Raw genomic sequence first — 16,104 nt, forward strand, 5'->3', positions numbered from 1 at the left:
AGTTCTATTTAGTTTGTGGTTAATAGACCGGAGTCAAGGGGTGTAATGTAATGGCTGCCCTTCTGCTGGCTCTTTGGAGAGGGAGAATGATGGAGAGTGACTCCAGCCTATCACCCCCATAGCATAGGGGTTAGGACTATAGACAGGGCCCCTGTCTTTCATATATTAGGGCATTTTCGTGTCACTTTCCTTAATGTAGGGCTTATGAATTTAAGTTAGGGGATAGATATACAAGTATTAGTCATGATTTGCCCATTTGCTAACATGCTAGGATATTTTCCATGGAGTTATGCATATTGTGGTCTCCGTAGGCCTTAAACGAGACAGACTCCATTTTGCTTTCTGCCTGGTAGCTCGAGAAGGCTTTCTAGGTGAGGTGTAATGTTTTAGTTTCAAGCTGTTGTTCGCTTGGAGAGAACCGGTTCAGGCTGACCCTTATCGAAGGAATGTATTTTTCTCCACACCGAAGACACAACTTCAGGCCGGCCGGCTGGGAACGTGTCCTTGGTACGGGGAGGTACAAGAATTTGGTGGGCGGCAGGTTACTGGCCGTAGCTTTCCATGAAGGAACGGGCTTTGATATTAGCGAAGGTGTTAGTCAGTTTTGAGTTAGTCCGTAGGCGGCATCTAGCCGTTAGCATCTCTGCCATTAATTATCTCATGGCGGACAGTCGCCATCTTTGAAGTCCTAGAAAGATTTAAGACCGAAACTCTCTGAGAAAGACTGAAGGAGAATTAGCGCGGAGCGCACTGATACAGAGAGAGAGAGAGAGAGACGGTAGCTAATAACCAGCAAGGTTCCGGTGCCCTGGAGGGAAGCAGACGAGGTTGAGCCTAGCGGTGCAGACGTGTACTTGTGACGGCTGGGGTGTGACTGCAAGGCGAGCCAGGACACAGAGACGAGAAGGGAACCTAGATGACTGCCGAGCCCAGACTTCATATTAACCAGGTGACGTCCGTCCATTGTTCATAGAACGTGCACTCTAATCTTTACCTTTTCTTTGCAGAAGTTATGTTGCATTGTAATGTTATTTGCGTCTATTGTTAATAAATATCCTAATTCTTATGGAATTATCGTGTGCCTCGTGTTCATGTTCAATCTTGGTAAATGCATCTCCTAGTTGAGCGTTGTTTATGTGAGCGGATGTGAAATCCCGATCAGGTAAATAGTGATCGAACAAAGAGGGAGTGAGTGGACCTTTGATGCCAAGAATAGGAGGTACACCATATAATTTGGGAACTGTATCAAAAGTCATTATTATAGTTTTATCCCGAGTAGGTAACTGAGATATTGTCCTGATAATGGTTCATAGGAATGTGGTCGTCGTTGATATGCGGCGTTAGTGAGAACGTTGGGTGGGAGACCAACGCCTATACCCACAGGATTGTGGCTTGAATAAGTGAGAACGCCAGGAAGGACACTGGCGTGTAGTTTCGCAGGATTGCGAACAGTTTGGAAAAGGGAGCATTGGGTTCTGCAGGCCCATGTGTAGACGCACCGGATTGTGTGTCAGATCTGCCCTAGGGTAGACCGGTGTGGGTCGGGGTGGCCGCGAGACCAACTGATGTGAATAAGATATTGTAGAAAATCTATGTATATTCCCCATCCTTAGGTACGACCTATATATATATATATCCATTGTGAATACTGTCTAAGGAGGGAAGGGGAGTACGTTTTGGCTGGGTCATAGGGGCCCCTGGGGGGCTGATCCCATTTCAACGGAAAATCCAGCCATAACAGTGAGATATGTTGTGTCCCCATACTTTATGATACTTACAATTTCTATGACATATGTATTTGTCCTTATCTCTTATATGCAGTTAATTTTACCTCAAACTGCTGAATGGAAAAACATATGACTCGTCTTATTTTCTGTTGGCTTTTGGCACGCTGCGCTGAGGAGAGCAGTCCCGCCTGAGTTCAATGCGCAGAGACTGGCTGATAAGTTGCATGATTGTTTTACCACTCACAATTCCCCCTTACTGAACGGATGTTTGTATAACTCATATTCAGCAAGGCAGCAGTCGGACTTTGTGCATGGTAGAAAGGGTTTGTAGTGCGTGCGCCCGCCCTTTTTGTGCCGTAAATCACTGGGGCATGTGTCAATATGTGCATGATTATATTCTTGTTTCAGGAACAAACCTAATCTTACACCCAGTTTTGCCAGTCACTGTCTTTGTTAGAACAGATTCACAATTGCTTTTTTAATCTTCCTGCTTTCTCAAATTTGCTTGAAAATGCGCCATTTGCCCACTTTTTTCAAAATATTATTGGGGGAGAACCCCCCCAAAACCCACTTGGCTGGTTTGGGCTGGCACGCTACGCTCGCTACACTGCATTACTGTGTCGCAAAATAATGCATGTCTAAAAAGTGTGCCACCAACATGGAAAGCTGTGCCTTAAAGAGAAAGCTGCTAGGTACGAAAGAATGTCCTGAGTGGTTGAGAAGGGTAGTGAAGGTCGTAGTTATGTTATGTTATTGTACTTATAGAGCGCATAGCTGCCCCAGCAACAGGGCGTCTCAGTGCTATGTCTAGCAGAGTGGTATCCAGGAGGCTACTGATTGGAGAATTACCACATCTTGACCAGTTTCCTTAAGATCCAGTGGTTGGACGTGCTGCGTGCAGCGAGGGGAATGGAGTTCCACAGGGCCGGTGACATTGCCCTAAATGAACGGCCACCCGCTCTTGCACTGCGTACCCGAGGTATTCGGGGCAGGTGCAAATCCGCAGAGCGCAAGGCCCATGCAGGAAAGTACCAGAAGCACATATCACCTAAGATGTCAGGACAAAGTTCATAGAGGATCTTCTAGGTAGTGCAGATAGCTTTAAAGTAGACTATCTGCTCTATAGGTAGCCAGTGGAGTCTGCAAAGAAGGTCCAAGACATGGCAATATTTTGAAATGCAAAGAGAGCGCGGGCGGCCGCATTCTGTGACCATTGAAGCCTTTTGGTCACTGACTTGTTGATGCCGAGAAGCAACCCGTTACAGTAGTCTAACCTTGACAGGACGGCGGACTGAACAACCAACTGTCGAGTATGTGCTTCAAACAGTCCCAAAATCGGCTTTAAGCCATGTAACAAGCCAAAGCAGGGACCCGCCACTGCCTTGGCATGCCCCTCAAATGATAGGGTTCCATCCACCAGAACTCTCAGGTTCTTGACCATCGAATTAGGTTGAGGGGTACTCCAAGGGCCATTATAGACTGCCCCACAAATGAGCGTCTTTGCCCACTAGGAGAACCTCTGATTGAGAGGAAGTAAAAAAGAGTTCTAAGGTTGCAAGGGAAAAATGTGGTATACTACAACAGAATGAAGGGTGTGAGATGGTGTGGTATTGGACCTGGTGATTGGGTAGATGTGAGGAAAATAGATTTTGTTCCTAAGGGAGAAAGCAAGTACCCTACTCTATGCCGAGTGAAAGAAGTCAAGCGCAGTGTGGTGGTCCTGGAGAATGGCACTACAACAAGTATGGGTGATGTGTGTAGAGTCATGGGTTAATCCTCTGCAATATGTGCACCATTGGTTGTGTTGCGTTACAGTTATGATTGTCTCTATAATCACTCTGTCATAACCTTATAGCATGCAATTATTTCTGGAGTTCTATTATTGTTGCTATGCACAAATGTGAATTTCCTTTTCAGGATATTGTAAGGGAGGAGATGTGGGGAGACATGCAGAACCGACAGCATAGAATGTTATGTCAGATCTGAGAAGGGAATGTTAAGGCATTGTAACTGAAGAAGTTGGCGAGCATTGAGCTCAGCTGGAGTTGTTGTGTTAAAAATAAATCTTTATAAGTATAATGTGTCCCTGGATCTTTATACACTCCTACCAGCCGGCAAAGGCTGCTCCACTCAAGCATCGATGCAGCAAACAGCGGGATTTACCTCAAAAATACCATCCCGACACTCCACTGTGTAAAATTGCAAGTGGAAGCAGCCATGACCGCAGGTGCAGTAATTAATCCATCCAAAATGGCCGCCCAACATGAAACTGCGTGACGGAATGAGGTCACAAGCCAGGCGCTAGCATCCAAACCAAAACACACGAACAAGCTTATTCAAATCGGCAAGCAGTGACGTAGAGCCGCTATACAGAAGATTACCTCATCGGAACAATTTGTCACTGCAGATGTACAATAATAGTTGTGTAGGAATCCGCAAGTGTGGAGACATTCCGAATGTTTGTCCAGTTAACACAAGCAACAGTTTAATAGCTCACCAGTTTAATGCTTGCCAGCACCCTTGTGCATAATCCACACCATTGGTATCCAAAATAGAAATGTAGACAATGTTCACCTCGGTCACATCAAATAGAAAGCGGTATCCTCATTACATCAGCGAGCCGCTTCAGTGAGTACAAGCGACAGTGAGAGGTTGAACCCCACTCCTGGTACCAAAATGTAGTGTGCAGCTACAGAAATCTCTTAGAACATCTCAGCCACGGTCTGAAAAGAAGCTGTAGACTGATGGTGTAGTTTGAAGTACCTTTAATATACAATTATTGGACTCAGAACCACACCGGACGGCTCAAAGAACAGCAGGCAACTGCCCATTCGCCTGTAGTTCTAGAACCCACACAATTAGGTTGCATTCTAGAAAATAATATATAAGCAGAGGTACAGCTTGCATTGGTAAAATCAAATACTTTACAAGCACATACATAATAACATGAAGGCAATACTACACCTCGCAACATGAAGCTTAGTGAAAGCCAAAATAAAGCACCCTAAATGTTCACCCCCCCCATAAATGTCAAATCAACTTCAAGCCTGATTGAAACATGAGGTGCACAGATCAAAAATGTAAATAACTTCTAGATTTTGTTGATTTTAATCAAGTTTAACATATTAAAATTATGCAAGTGTCGTGTAATCGTGTAATGTCAAGTAAAAAGTGTAATGCAAAATGGCAGAAATTATGCAAATTAAACCGGTACAACTGAAATGTCAACTGGGTATAAACATGAAAACTCGGCTCATTTTGGGCTCAAGGGTTCACGAGGACCTCAAGCTGAGCAAGAGCCAGTGTTGTGTTGGAAAGTTCTATGCATCTTTTGTAATCTTCAGCGTGCTGTCTTTGGGTTCCAAATTCTCGGTTGGAATCTGGAGACAGTAGCTTCTGGGGAAGACGAGAGCAAAGGAGGTTGTTCAGTTTGCTCTCCTGAGTTGGTGCTTCATTTAGAAATAAACCAACTTTAATATTATTTCGGTCTACGACTGTACTGGCAACGAGAGTCCTTGAAGCACCAAGAACCTACAAATATTGCGTGCAAGTTCTTATGCATTACGGCGAATACTAGCTTAATACTACATGGAAAGATAAACTTTGGCATGTTGGATTACCTGGATTATCTGCTTCCAGTCTTTAAGTAAGGATTTTCTGCTTCTTTCCGTCCATTATTCTTCTATTGCTGGCTTTCACCCTTGTTCTTGGTGTAGGGGCATTTGTCGACTTGCCGAGGCGTTCCGTTCAGTTGGTGTGACGTCCGCTCCAACCACCTTCAGCCGATCGAGCGTCTCCATTACCACTGGAATTACGTATGTTACACGTCGTTACTAGGCTCCGAGGTTATCACACCCTCGCCTAGTTACAGCCATTCCTATTGGAACGTTTTGGATTACCTCATGTTGCGAGGTCACATTACATGCCTCCATTTTGTTTTCTAGTACGAACTATGGACACGGCTGATAAAGGTGTCAATTTCAACAGTGCATCAGTTACGTTTGCAGTGCTCATTAGCGTCTATTTCTACAACAGCCACAGCTAAGTTTGCAGCTCTTTACCAGAGAAATACAGTCTGAGGCCTTCCGTAGGTACATTTTTCATATTTTACAATTTCAACAGCTAACTAGTTCTTTGTTCAGGTGAAGAGTGGACGCTGTTCATTTTATGTGGAATTATCGTTTGGCTTCTATTTTCTAGACTTCATTTCTCATAGCCATGGCAGCTCAAAACTTTACACTGCAACTCCCATAAGCCTTTTGGCCAGCTGGAAGCAACAACCCATGCATGAAATGGGTGGAATGGAAGGCTTACTTTCTTAATGTCTTGGTGATGATGATGATGGCAAAATGGCTCATGCAAGGTAAAAGAAAATCTCCTTACATTCTGTTGGTCCTCAAGGCCTTAAAGTATATGAATGTATGACAAAAACCTTGGGTGGGGGTGATGCTAATGTTTTTCATTTAGTACTAAAGGATGTTGATAACCATTTCTCTCCTAAAGTCTGTATAGGTATCATTAGGTATATATTTTTCCAAAGAAACAAGAAGCCAATGAAACTGTTGATGAATATATTTCTGCACTTACTAAACTTGCAGATGATTGTAAGTTTGATCACATACAGGTACACTTTATTAGAGACCAAGTAGTCATGCACACTACAGACCCAGTGATTCAAGATAGACTTTGGATAAATGGGGACGCTGATCTTAAAGATATTTTAGCTATTGTCAGGAAAGTAGAATTAGCTGGCCTAAGTGCTAAAGCTCCAAAATTAGTTTCTAAAGTTAATCCTGATGAGGTTATTTGTAAGTTTAAAAACAAGACCTTTGTCAATACCAGACCTGATGTTGAATAAAATCAGTGAGGTGAACAAAAAGGAAGGCTTTAGATGCTATTGTTGTGGCTATCAAGCTTAAGTGCTCTAACTGTGGCATAGTAGGACAATTTGCTAAAGTGTGTAAAAAGAAAAAGTATGTTAAAATGAAATGCGTTGATGAGGGCGATTCCAGTGATGAATGTGAGAGTGTAGTAAGGAAACTCTCTATAGATGACACAGAATGTTTAGCACTAGATTTTGACTCAAAAGAGCATTTTCTTTTGAACATTAATGACAACTCAGTCAGTTATAGGAAAAAAACATTATGCTCTATGTATATGGTGGAGTAAGGGTGCAGAAGTATGTGGATTCAGGCTCCCCATATACTATCATTAATGAGAATGTATGGTTGACAAAATTCGTCAAGCACATTGGGCACAAATGAATTGATACTGATGTTCATCCAGAAGGGTATTCTGGAGAAACGAATTGACATGCTGGGGCACAGTCATTTAGTGTTTAGATTCAAGAATAGGAAATCTTTTGGAAAATTGTATGTTGCTAAGAAAGGTTTAGCTGTACTTGGTGGGAAGGACCAAGGAGAATTAGGTATAATTCTTAATCCCAAACAGCCCGGAACCTGTTATGCTCATGAATGAAAGTAATACTTTGAGTTAAAAAATGTTGGAGGAATTCCCTAAAGTATTTAGTGGAGAAATAGAACATCTAACAATTTCAAACACAATAAAGTCTTAAAACCTGATGCATGTTCCAAAACACACAAAGTGAGAAATATTCCCATCCAAGTAAGAGATGGAGGTGGAAAAAGAGTTAAAGAAGTTGGTAGATACCGACATCATTGAACCAATTGAGTCTTCACAATGGATTTCTCCTATAGTTGTCGCAAGACGTAGCAATGGAAAATGTGTCTCTGTATGGATTTGAGACATCTCAATAATAACTTTGTGATTGACAAATTTCCACTTCCAAAAATCTCTGCGATGTTAGCCTTAGTTAAGGATGCCAAATATTTGTCTACCCTTAACCTTTCTGCCGCGTATCATCAGATTCCTTTGGGTGAGTAAAGTAAGTCCTTGACGGGATTCATCACTCCCTTTGGATGTTTTCAATATCGCAGAATGCCGTTTGGGTTGGCTTCAGCCGCAGTAGTTTTTCAGAGGTTGATGTACCAACTATTTGGGGGTTTGGCGAACGTGAAATGTTTCCAAGACAATATTTTGATTTATGGTAAAAGCAAACAGGAACATGATAGTTTTGTAACGAATGTCTTCAATATTCTTCAACAAAGAGGGCTGACTCTTGAACACTCAAATTGCAAATCTGCTGTACAATCCGTTACATATCTGGGACAAGTTTTGTGTGGTGAAGGGGTTTCTACTAAACCATCCATTGGTGAGGCCATTCAAAATGCTCCACCTGCCACGAGTAAGGAGGAAGTGAGATCTTTCATTGGTTTAGTAGAAGTCCATTCCAAATGTGTTAAAGGATTCTCTAACTGGGTGTATAACACAAGAAAGCTGCTTAAAAATAAAATGAAATTTGGCTGGACGGAAGAGTGCAGTAAGGAATACACGGACATCAAAAAGCTAATTGTGGAAGCCCCTGTTCTTAGAGGTTTTGACCCCACTGGTGACAGTATTGTCACTGTGGATGCTAGTAACAAAGGACTAGGGGGTATGTTGTCCCAAATTGATTCAGAAGGTAAGGAGTCCATAGTAGCATATGCTTATTGAGAAGGTCCCAAATTTAATTATTTGGGTAATCTTTTTAATAAAAATTTGGAGTTGGGATTCATTAATAACATCACGTGTACAAAAGACCACAAGATCAATAGAGGCACTCTTCCGTTTTGCAAGCAAACTAGGCCAAAACCAATAGCAGAACTGAAGACTCTGTATAAATCCAAATGTTTGCCCGTCGCGACTTATGGAGCGGGATATGGGGATATCATAAGTGTGCTCAACTACAAGTTATGGAGAACAAATTTTTAAAACGTCTCTTATCAGTGCAGAATAGTTCACCAAATACTTTTTGTCACACAGAGTTGGGCTTAGATTTCATGAGCGATATCATTCATGTGTCCCCATTACTCCTGTGAGGGAAGAGTTGGTCTTCAGAGGATTTGCAGCTCTCAAAAGAAATTCTGAAAGACTGTCTAAAGTTGGAGCATGCAAAGCAGATCCCATGGCTGCGCCATGTGAAGGAAACTCTTTATGAAATTGGCCTTGGAAACTTTTATGATAAACCAGCTTCTATTACTTCGGAAACAAGGTCTGTGATTAAGAATGCATACTGTAATATCTTGGGCTCGTCAAAAAATAATGAATATGTGTTAAATCAGAGAGTTAAACTGTAGCATCAATTTTATTTATCATTCACTATACACACGCAATGGCGTTTTTATCTGACCAGAATTGGATTAAACACACTGCACTTTTTAGTAGCTTTTCCGAAGCAAGGGGGTTGGTGTGAGAGGCTACCCCCCTGCCCATGTGACAATGAAGCCAAACAATGCACTTTTTTGCACACTTTATAAAACCCCAAGAGTCCGATTTATTAAACCGATTTTAAGGGAAATCATACCCTGTAATTTTAAAGAAGGTTTTGAGCATTTAAGATCATTGCAAACCCCGGCTATATGTAGTGCTGTGCTTAGCTTTATCAGATTGGCCCGTATAATTAGAAATCGTTACTAATAGCAGGATAAATTGGTTTTGATATCTTGTATTTTAGACTGTAAGAAAAGGAATCTAATGAATCTGATAAATTATATGGATATATTAATCTTATTTGCACATTCCTTTGGTAGCTATCTTATAAAAACTAAGTAGGTTGGTGTGAGAGGCTAACCTTATATATGTGATGTCATAGATTAATAATGTGTAGCAACATTTAATAATGGCCTTTATAGCTTATAAAATATGTAAATATTCAACCATGGTTGTAAAATCAAGTGGGTTGGCAGGAGTGGCTAACTAATTCACATATGTGATATTTTAATTTAAAATGCACAGTGCACTTTATATATGTCAGATTGTGTTTTTAGATGTATTTTAGCAGGTTAGTATTTTTAGGACTCTTGGAATGATTTATACACGTTTTATATAGAAGATAATGTCCATTGATAATGTGTCTGTGATTTCTCGTATGTTGTTTGCCTGAGCCTTTGGATAAGAAATACCGTTTGTGAATTTTGGTATGTTAAAATTGTATACTTTTATGACTCTTTTCGAATCTAATAAAGTTATTTATGATGATGAGTATTCTCAAGATGTGTGTCTACAACAACTTATGATGTTTGTGGAGCGTGGTTGAACAAGCAAATGTTTGATTGGGAAAGATTTAAAACCGTTCTAGGAAGTGAGGAATGAACTTGCTATTGTTCATGGATCTGTTTATCGTGGTGATAGAGTCATATCTCCTAATTCTATGAGGATGAATATTGTTAAATTGTGTCAAGACGGTCACAATAGTATTGTAAGTACTAAACAAAGAGTTAAACAAGCATTTACAATTTAATGGTCTCGGCATTATTAAAGGTAGAGCTATTGGCATTGCTCATGACATTTTTTTAAATCATAAATAAATGGCAGTCATTTACATTGCCAATAGATTAATCGTTAAATAAATGGCATTGTCATTTACAATGCCAATAGCATAATCACTCGCAAATGCATGACCTATTGCATTTACACCCACACAGAGCCACACACGCAAAGCCACCCACACAGCACAAAAACGGAATCACGGACAGGGTAGCACAGAGGCACAAAAACGGGAACACGGACAGGGGAGCACAGAGGCACAAAAACGGGAACACAGACATGGGAGCACAGAGGCACAAAAACCGGAACACAGACATGGGAGCACAGAGGCACAAAAACCGGAACACAGACATGGGAGCACAGAGGCACAAAATCCAGAACACAGACAGGGGAGCACGACTTGAGTAGGATTTATTGGTGTGGGTTTTCCAAAATACCAGTGCCGGAAAATCAGAGTTTTGTTGACATTTTCCCTTCAGAGAAAAAAATTACCCTATCACCGTCACAAAGCGCCCACCCCACACAACTCTACAAAGTTTTGAAGCAGAGCTCCGGATCAAATGCACCGGGTTTCAATTTCACTTTCAACCCTCCGTGCTGAATAACAAGACCCGTGGATCTCACAGGTGATCAGGAGGCAAGGAAAGCATGGCAGCGCAGCTGGTAGAGTGTAATGTCTACCCAGTAAGAATGCACACTGTACACACTATACTCGCAATGTGTATTATTACATGCACATGCCTAAAAAAACTCTGACAAACTGCTATTTCTATGGAGCAGTCGCGGTCACGGTCTTGGGGGTTTCAGGGACTGTAAATAAGATTCACAAACAAAACCAGAAGGGCTTTTCTGATCTCTGAAAGATAAACAAATAAATCACCTGTAACAAACAGGCCACACTTCGATATCCACTGAGATGCACTTGTAAATTGCAATGCAGTAAACACTGTAGCAGCTGAGATTTATCTTTCTTCTTTTCTGATCTAGTTTTCAACAATCATTTTTTTCACATTCGGAGAGCACAGGTTGCAGCACAGATCTCCCTCCATTGTAGGCAGGCTGGTTTCTGGACTGGAATTCTGCTGCCTCTGCAGTCTGCAAGCCCACAATGAAACAGGTCACCATGGGATGAATGAACACGTTTAGCCAATCAGCATTAAGAATCTACCTGGCAATAACGAATTCAAGTGAAAAGTAACTTCTAAAACGTTCATGATCACGTGGCACAACATGGTAAAAGCAATTAGTGGTGTGTAATTGAAAGATGCAAACTGTCCTAAACGTACTGGAATGGGACGCAGCGTGGGAAGCAGGGATACAGGCTTCTGGAGCTGGAGATACTCTGGCCCGGCACGCGCATGGCTTCATGTTCATGGTGTTAAGGAAGCATGGGTGGGTTGCACAGATCCGGGCAGGGGTACAGGACTGTGTAGGCACATACTAGGGCACGGTCCGGAGCTGCACTGTCCTACAACGACTGACTGGAAATGTACAGAGACCCAAGAGTGCAAGGCTGCAGAAGCACGGTCTCCGGGTTAGTGCTGGAGCTCATTCAGATCTAGCACAACAGAATTATGGATGCAAAGATTCAGGGGTTGGAATGAAGTGGTGAAAATTAGCATACGCTGGAGAAGCACGGTGTCTGGGCGCAGGATGGAATGCACTACCCCAGCGTGGTACTTGCTATTATGCCCCCCTCCCCTCCAGGCATGCGGCTATGAATGCATGGACATAAGAGTGCAGGGCTGTAGATGCACGGCCAGTGGAAGTACGATCTCACGTCTTAAGTGCCCTAGTATGACAGCACTGTGTCTAAAGACAACCAGGAGCATACGGAGGGGCGTGCAGTGTCCTGTTCAAGGACACACTATCACGAAAACAGGAGTCCAGTGAGCTGGATGCTAATGGACCACGGAGAGGTTTAGGGTTGGAGAAGCACGCACCAAGGAACTTAAAGCATGGCTAACATGTTGACGGGAGATGCTGTGCTCACAGTCTAGTACGATGTGACAGGTTTGGGAAGGGGTTGACTCATTGGGGCGGGACAGGAGAAGCACGGACCAGGGACTGTCTGACTGAAGACTTTGGTATGCACGGTTTTAGGATTTTCAGCTCTGTATTAAACGGTGCGCAGTTCGTGGGTATAGTTCTGTAGAGTGTATTCCGGGGGGTAAGCAGAAGGCACCAATGAGGGTGGGGGGGCGGAGAGGAGGTCAGAAGAGCAACACAAAAACGGGATCACGGACAGGGGAGTGCACCAACGAGGGGGGGGGGGGACAGGGGAGCACATAGGCACAAAAACGGGATCACGGACAGGGGAGCACGGAGGCACAAAAACGGGATCACAGACAGGGGAGCACAGAGGCACAAAAACCGGATCACAGACAGGGGAGCACAGAGGCACAAAAACCGGATCACACACAGGGGAGCACAGAGGCACAAAAACCGGGATCACACACAGGGGAGCACAGAGGCACAAAAACCGGGATCACACACAGGGGAGCACAGAGGCACAAAAACCGGGATCACACACAGGGGAGCACAGAGGCACAAAAACCGGGATCACGGACAGGGGAGCACAGAGGCACAAAAACCGGGATCACGGACAGGGGAGCACAGAGGCACAAAAACCGGGATCACGGACAGGGGAGCACAGAGGCACAAAAACCGGGATCACGGACAGGGGAGCACAGAGGCACAAAAACGCGATCACGGACAGGGGAGCACAGAGGCACAATAACCGGAATCACTGACAGGGGAGCACAGAGGCACAAACGGGCACGAAAAACGCCACAAACAAACTTACCTTGAGTGGCAGCGGGGCTGTTCCCCACAACAACACACAAAAAAAAAAAATGGTGGGCGCAAACGTCCCAAAATTTTGGAATTGGGGGCATGTTTTTGGCGTTCTGAGTGACGGATGACGTCACAGGTCGAAAGAATGCAAAAAAAAACACGCCTCCGAATCCGAAAGAGACGGGGCTTGAACTGAGTGATGCCCCTCTCATCCAATGGCTGGCCTCCGTTTAGGGAGCCAGCCAATGGAAGAGAGAGGCGGGTTCAAGCCCCATACTACAAATCAATAAATCTCCCACCGGAGACTGCGCAAGCGCAGCCTTCGATCCTCGACTTAAAAATGGTACTGGTGGCCGGGCATGGACATACTTATTTAAAGACTTGTTAGAAATTGTGTTTGGTGTGCCAATTCAGATAAATCTTTGAAGACATTGAGACCTAACGTGTGAACCCATCTTCCCCAAGAAACCTTGGCACACTGTAGCAATTGACATTACGGGACCATTAGGCACACCAGCTAAGTATATTATTTCCTTGATTGACGTTTTCTAAAGATGGCCTGCGATTAAAGTTGTTGAGAAGGTAAATTCTAAGGAAGTTTTATTGTTTATGGACAAAGTCTTTGTAAGTGAGGGTTTACCAGTGCAGGTTATCAGTGACAATGTGGTTACATTTTTATCAAAACTAGCTAAGGATTGTTTTGAAAAAAACTGGGGATGTGCATAGAACCACATCTATGTATAATCCCAGTGGAAACGGTATGATAGAAAGATTCAACAGAGTGTTAAAGAACACAGTTCAGATGGCTATCAAAAATGGCGCTGACCGTGAAAATAAGTTTTTAAAGCGGTGTGGGCATATAGGACTACAGAATATGCAGCCTTAGAGGTAACTCCTTTTGAAGTAATGAGAGGCAGAGCAGCAAGAACAATATGTAATCCTGAGTGGATGTTACAAATACCAGTTACCACTGTTCTTATTGAGGTTGTACGGGTCAGAACTATTAGAACACATTACCAGTACAAGGAAACTTTTGATCGCCACAAAGGTTCTAGTTCTCTGGAAGTGAAAATTGGCTTATGGGTTAAGGTTAAAAAACTGTGGAAGGTCAGACCCAATTATCACAACTTTTAAAAATATCCAAAGTTTTCCACAATGCATTACAGCTTAGTGATGGCAAAATATGGAATCTTAGGAGAATTGCTGTTTTAAAAGGTATTAAGGACCTGTATGAGAAATTTCAAAGTGTGGAGAAGGATCTGAATAGTCCTCAGAGGACAAACAATTTTAGTGAGGATTTTGATTGCGTTGTTGATGCTGTTCCCAGTGTGTATAGAGAGGATGTTGCTCAAAGTGGAATTGAGGCAGTTCCTGTGTGAGTAGGGAGGAAGTTAATGTTGCTGAAAGTGTTGGTGGAATTGATGCTGTTCCTAGTGTGAGTAGAGAGAATGTTGCTGAACGTGGAAGTGACGCTGTTCCCAGTGTGAATAGGGAAGAGGTTAATGTTGCTGGATGTGGAGGTGAAATTGGAATTGATGCTGTTCCTAGTGGGAGTAGAGAGGATGTGAATATTGCTGAAAGTGGAAGTGAAGTTGGGAATAGAAGAGAGATTACAGAGTAAAAGAATATGGACTAAACCTAAACGGCGTTCCGATTTTATTGGTGACAATGATTGAAATGTATTATTAAGCTTATTTGGTACTGCATATTTATTGTTATTGAAATTGTTGTTTATCTTTTTATTGTATTGTTTTTTTTGGTTGTTAAGAGAAGAAGATGTGTTGTGTTGGATAGTTCTATGCATCTTTTGTAATCTTCAGCGTGCTGTCTTTGGGTTCCAAATTCTCGGTCGGAGATAGTAGGTGCTGGGGAAGACGAGAGCAGAGGAGGTGGTTCTGTTCGCTCTCCTGAGCTGGTGCTTCATTGAGAAATAAACCAGTTTAATACTATTTTCGTCTAAGACCGTTCATTACAGCCACGTGGCTTGTCCACATCTCATTATCTCGACTATCTAGCTATGGACACGTCAAATCTACAACATACATCTATCAAACTTTCGTATCTATACAAATACGAAAGTATTTTTTTAGGCTCGACCCACTTACAGCCCTAGAGACAATCCTGCTAAATCAGGACAGTTACCAATCCTCTGTAGAGAAGTAGTGGCACTATCCCATTAACTGTCTGTTCTACTGGTAAGCGCTTGTACTGTCACACAACAAGTACAATAACGCTCTTAACCAGTACTTGCCTTATTCAAAACCAACGTATTCACGCCGTCGTTTAATTTCAGCCCTGCTATTTACTATTCCGCGTTGTCGCTTTTCACTCCCACTTCCCCATGGAGTGCTCCCAAAATATGTTTTCCATGTCTGCCACTAACTGATTTGTGCATATGGGCTTTTATATTTCCATCCACCTAGCTGAGCATCCGCTACCACCCCTTACCTCCTCCTCCTTTCTTCCAAACAACGCCAAGCGATTTTAGAGGAGAAGGAAGTGAGAGGCGGGTTGAATCAAATACAGAGACTCCTTCCGGGTTAAGGTCAAACGATAACAAACATGGCGACTACCATGAAACTGAGCTGCTGGGGAGGAGACTGGGGACTTCCTTCGGTGCACCCCGAGTGCCTCGTCGTCATGGTAACACAGCTAACAACCCTTAGAATATTCTTCGTGTTTGACATTGGGCCGTAGGGTGATGGTAAGGGGGATGTTCTGGTCTCACTGGAGCAGTCTGTCAGCGGGGACACCGGGGTTACAGTGTTACTGGGAAAGCCCGGATCAGGTTTCAATACCCACAGCTGTAAGGTTGCTTCTGGCTCAGACTAATGTCAGGTTTCTTTTTCGTTGCACAATTGGGTCAACCAGTGTAAATCAAGATAATACATACATATACGTGCGCGTGAAGTACGAGCAACAAAGATGTTCACGATACACTTTTTTTCGTTTTAGTCCGATACTATTAATGCTATAAATGAAAGTAATTTTGTATTTAATGTGTAATAAATTAAAGAATTGTTAAGTTGTCTCAATTAAGAAAAAACTCTTTCAGACTAATGTAGATTGAATGGAAGCTTGGCGACAATTCGACCACTATTGTTGTCAAAATCATTTGTCTCTGACCAGCTAATGATTACATGTAATTTTTCGTCCCTCGGCTGGCTGTTAGAATATGGCGACCCCTCATAGTGTG

The 16,104-nt window shown here is 42.8% G+C and overlaps 2 protein-coding genes across 5 annotated transcripts in view; one reads left to right on the forward strand and one right to left on the reverse strand.

Annotated features, from left to right (window-relative positions):
* LOC147726667 (zinc finger MYM-type protein 1-like) overlaps nt 1–15,361 on the reverse strand; it is a 54,385-nt gene extending 39,024 nt beyond the window's left edge. The window contains exon 1 of one of the 2 annotated variants that reach the window (XM_086960727.1): nt 15,215–15,361. The gene's annotated coding sequence lies outside the window, so the exon portion shown is untranslated. Of the gene's footprint in view, nt 1–5,347; nt 5,556–15,214 lie in introns of those variants that run through there. The other variant, XM_086960728.1, reaches the window with a different exon arrangement.
* Nucleotides 15,362–15,445: 84 nt separating this feature from the next.
* Nucleotides 15,446–16,104, forward strand: part of MTX3 (metaxin 3) — a 212,767-nt gene continuing 212,108 nt past the window's right edge. For 2 of the 3 annotated variants that reach the window (XM_086960730.1, XM_086960731.1), the window contains exon 1: nt 15,455–15,551. In XM_086960730.1, the coding sequence (XP_086816856.1) occupies nt 15,471–15,551 (81 nt within the window). In that variant the 5' untranslated portion in view covers nt 15,455–15,470. Of the gene's footprint in view, nt 15,552–16,104 lie in introns of all 3 variants that reach the window. The other variant, XM_086960729.1, reaches the window with a different exon arrangement.

The sequence above is a fragment of the Lissotriton vulgaris genome, chromosome 3_1, assembly GCF_964263255.1.
Source record: "Lissotriton vulgaris chromosome 3_1, aLisVul1.2, whole genome shotgun sequence".
Classification (NCBI taxonomy): Eukaryota; Metazoa; Chordata; class Amphibia; order Caudata; family Salamandridae; genus Lissotriton; species Lissotriton vulgaris.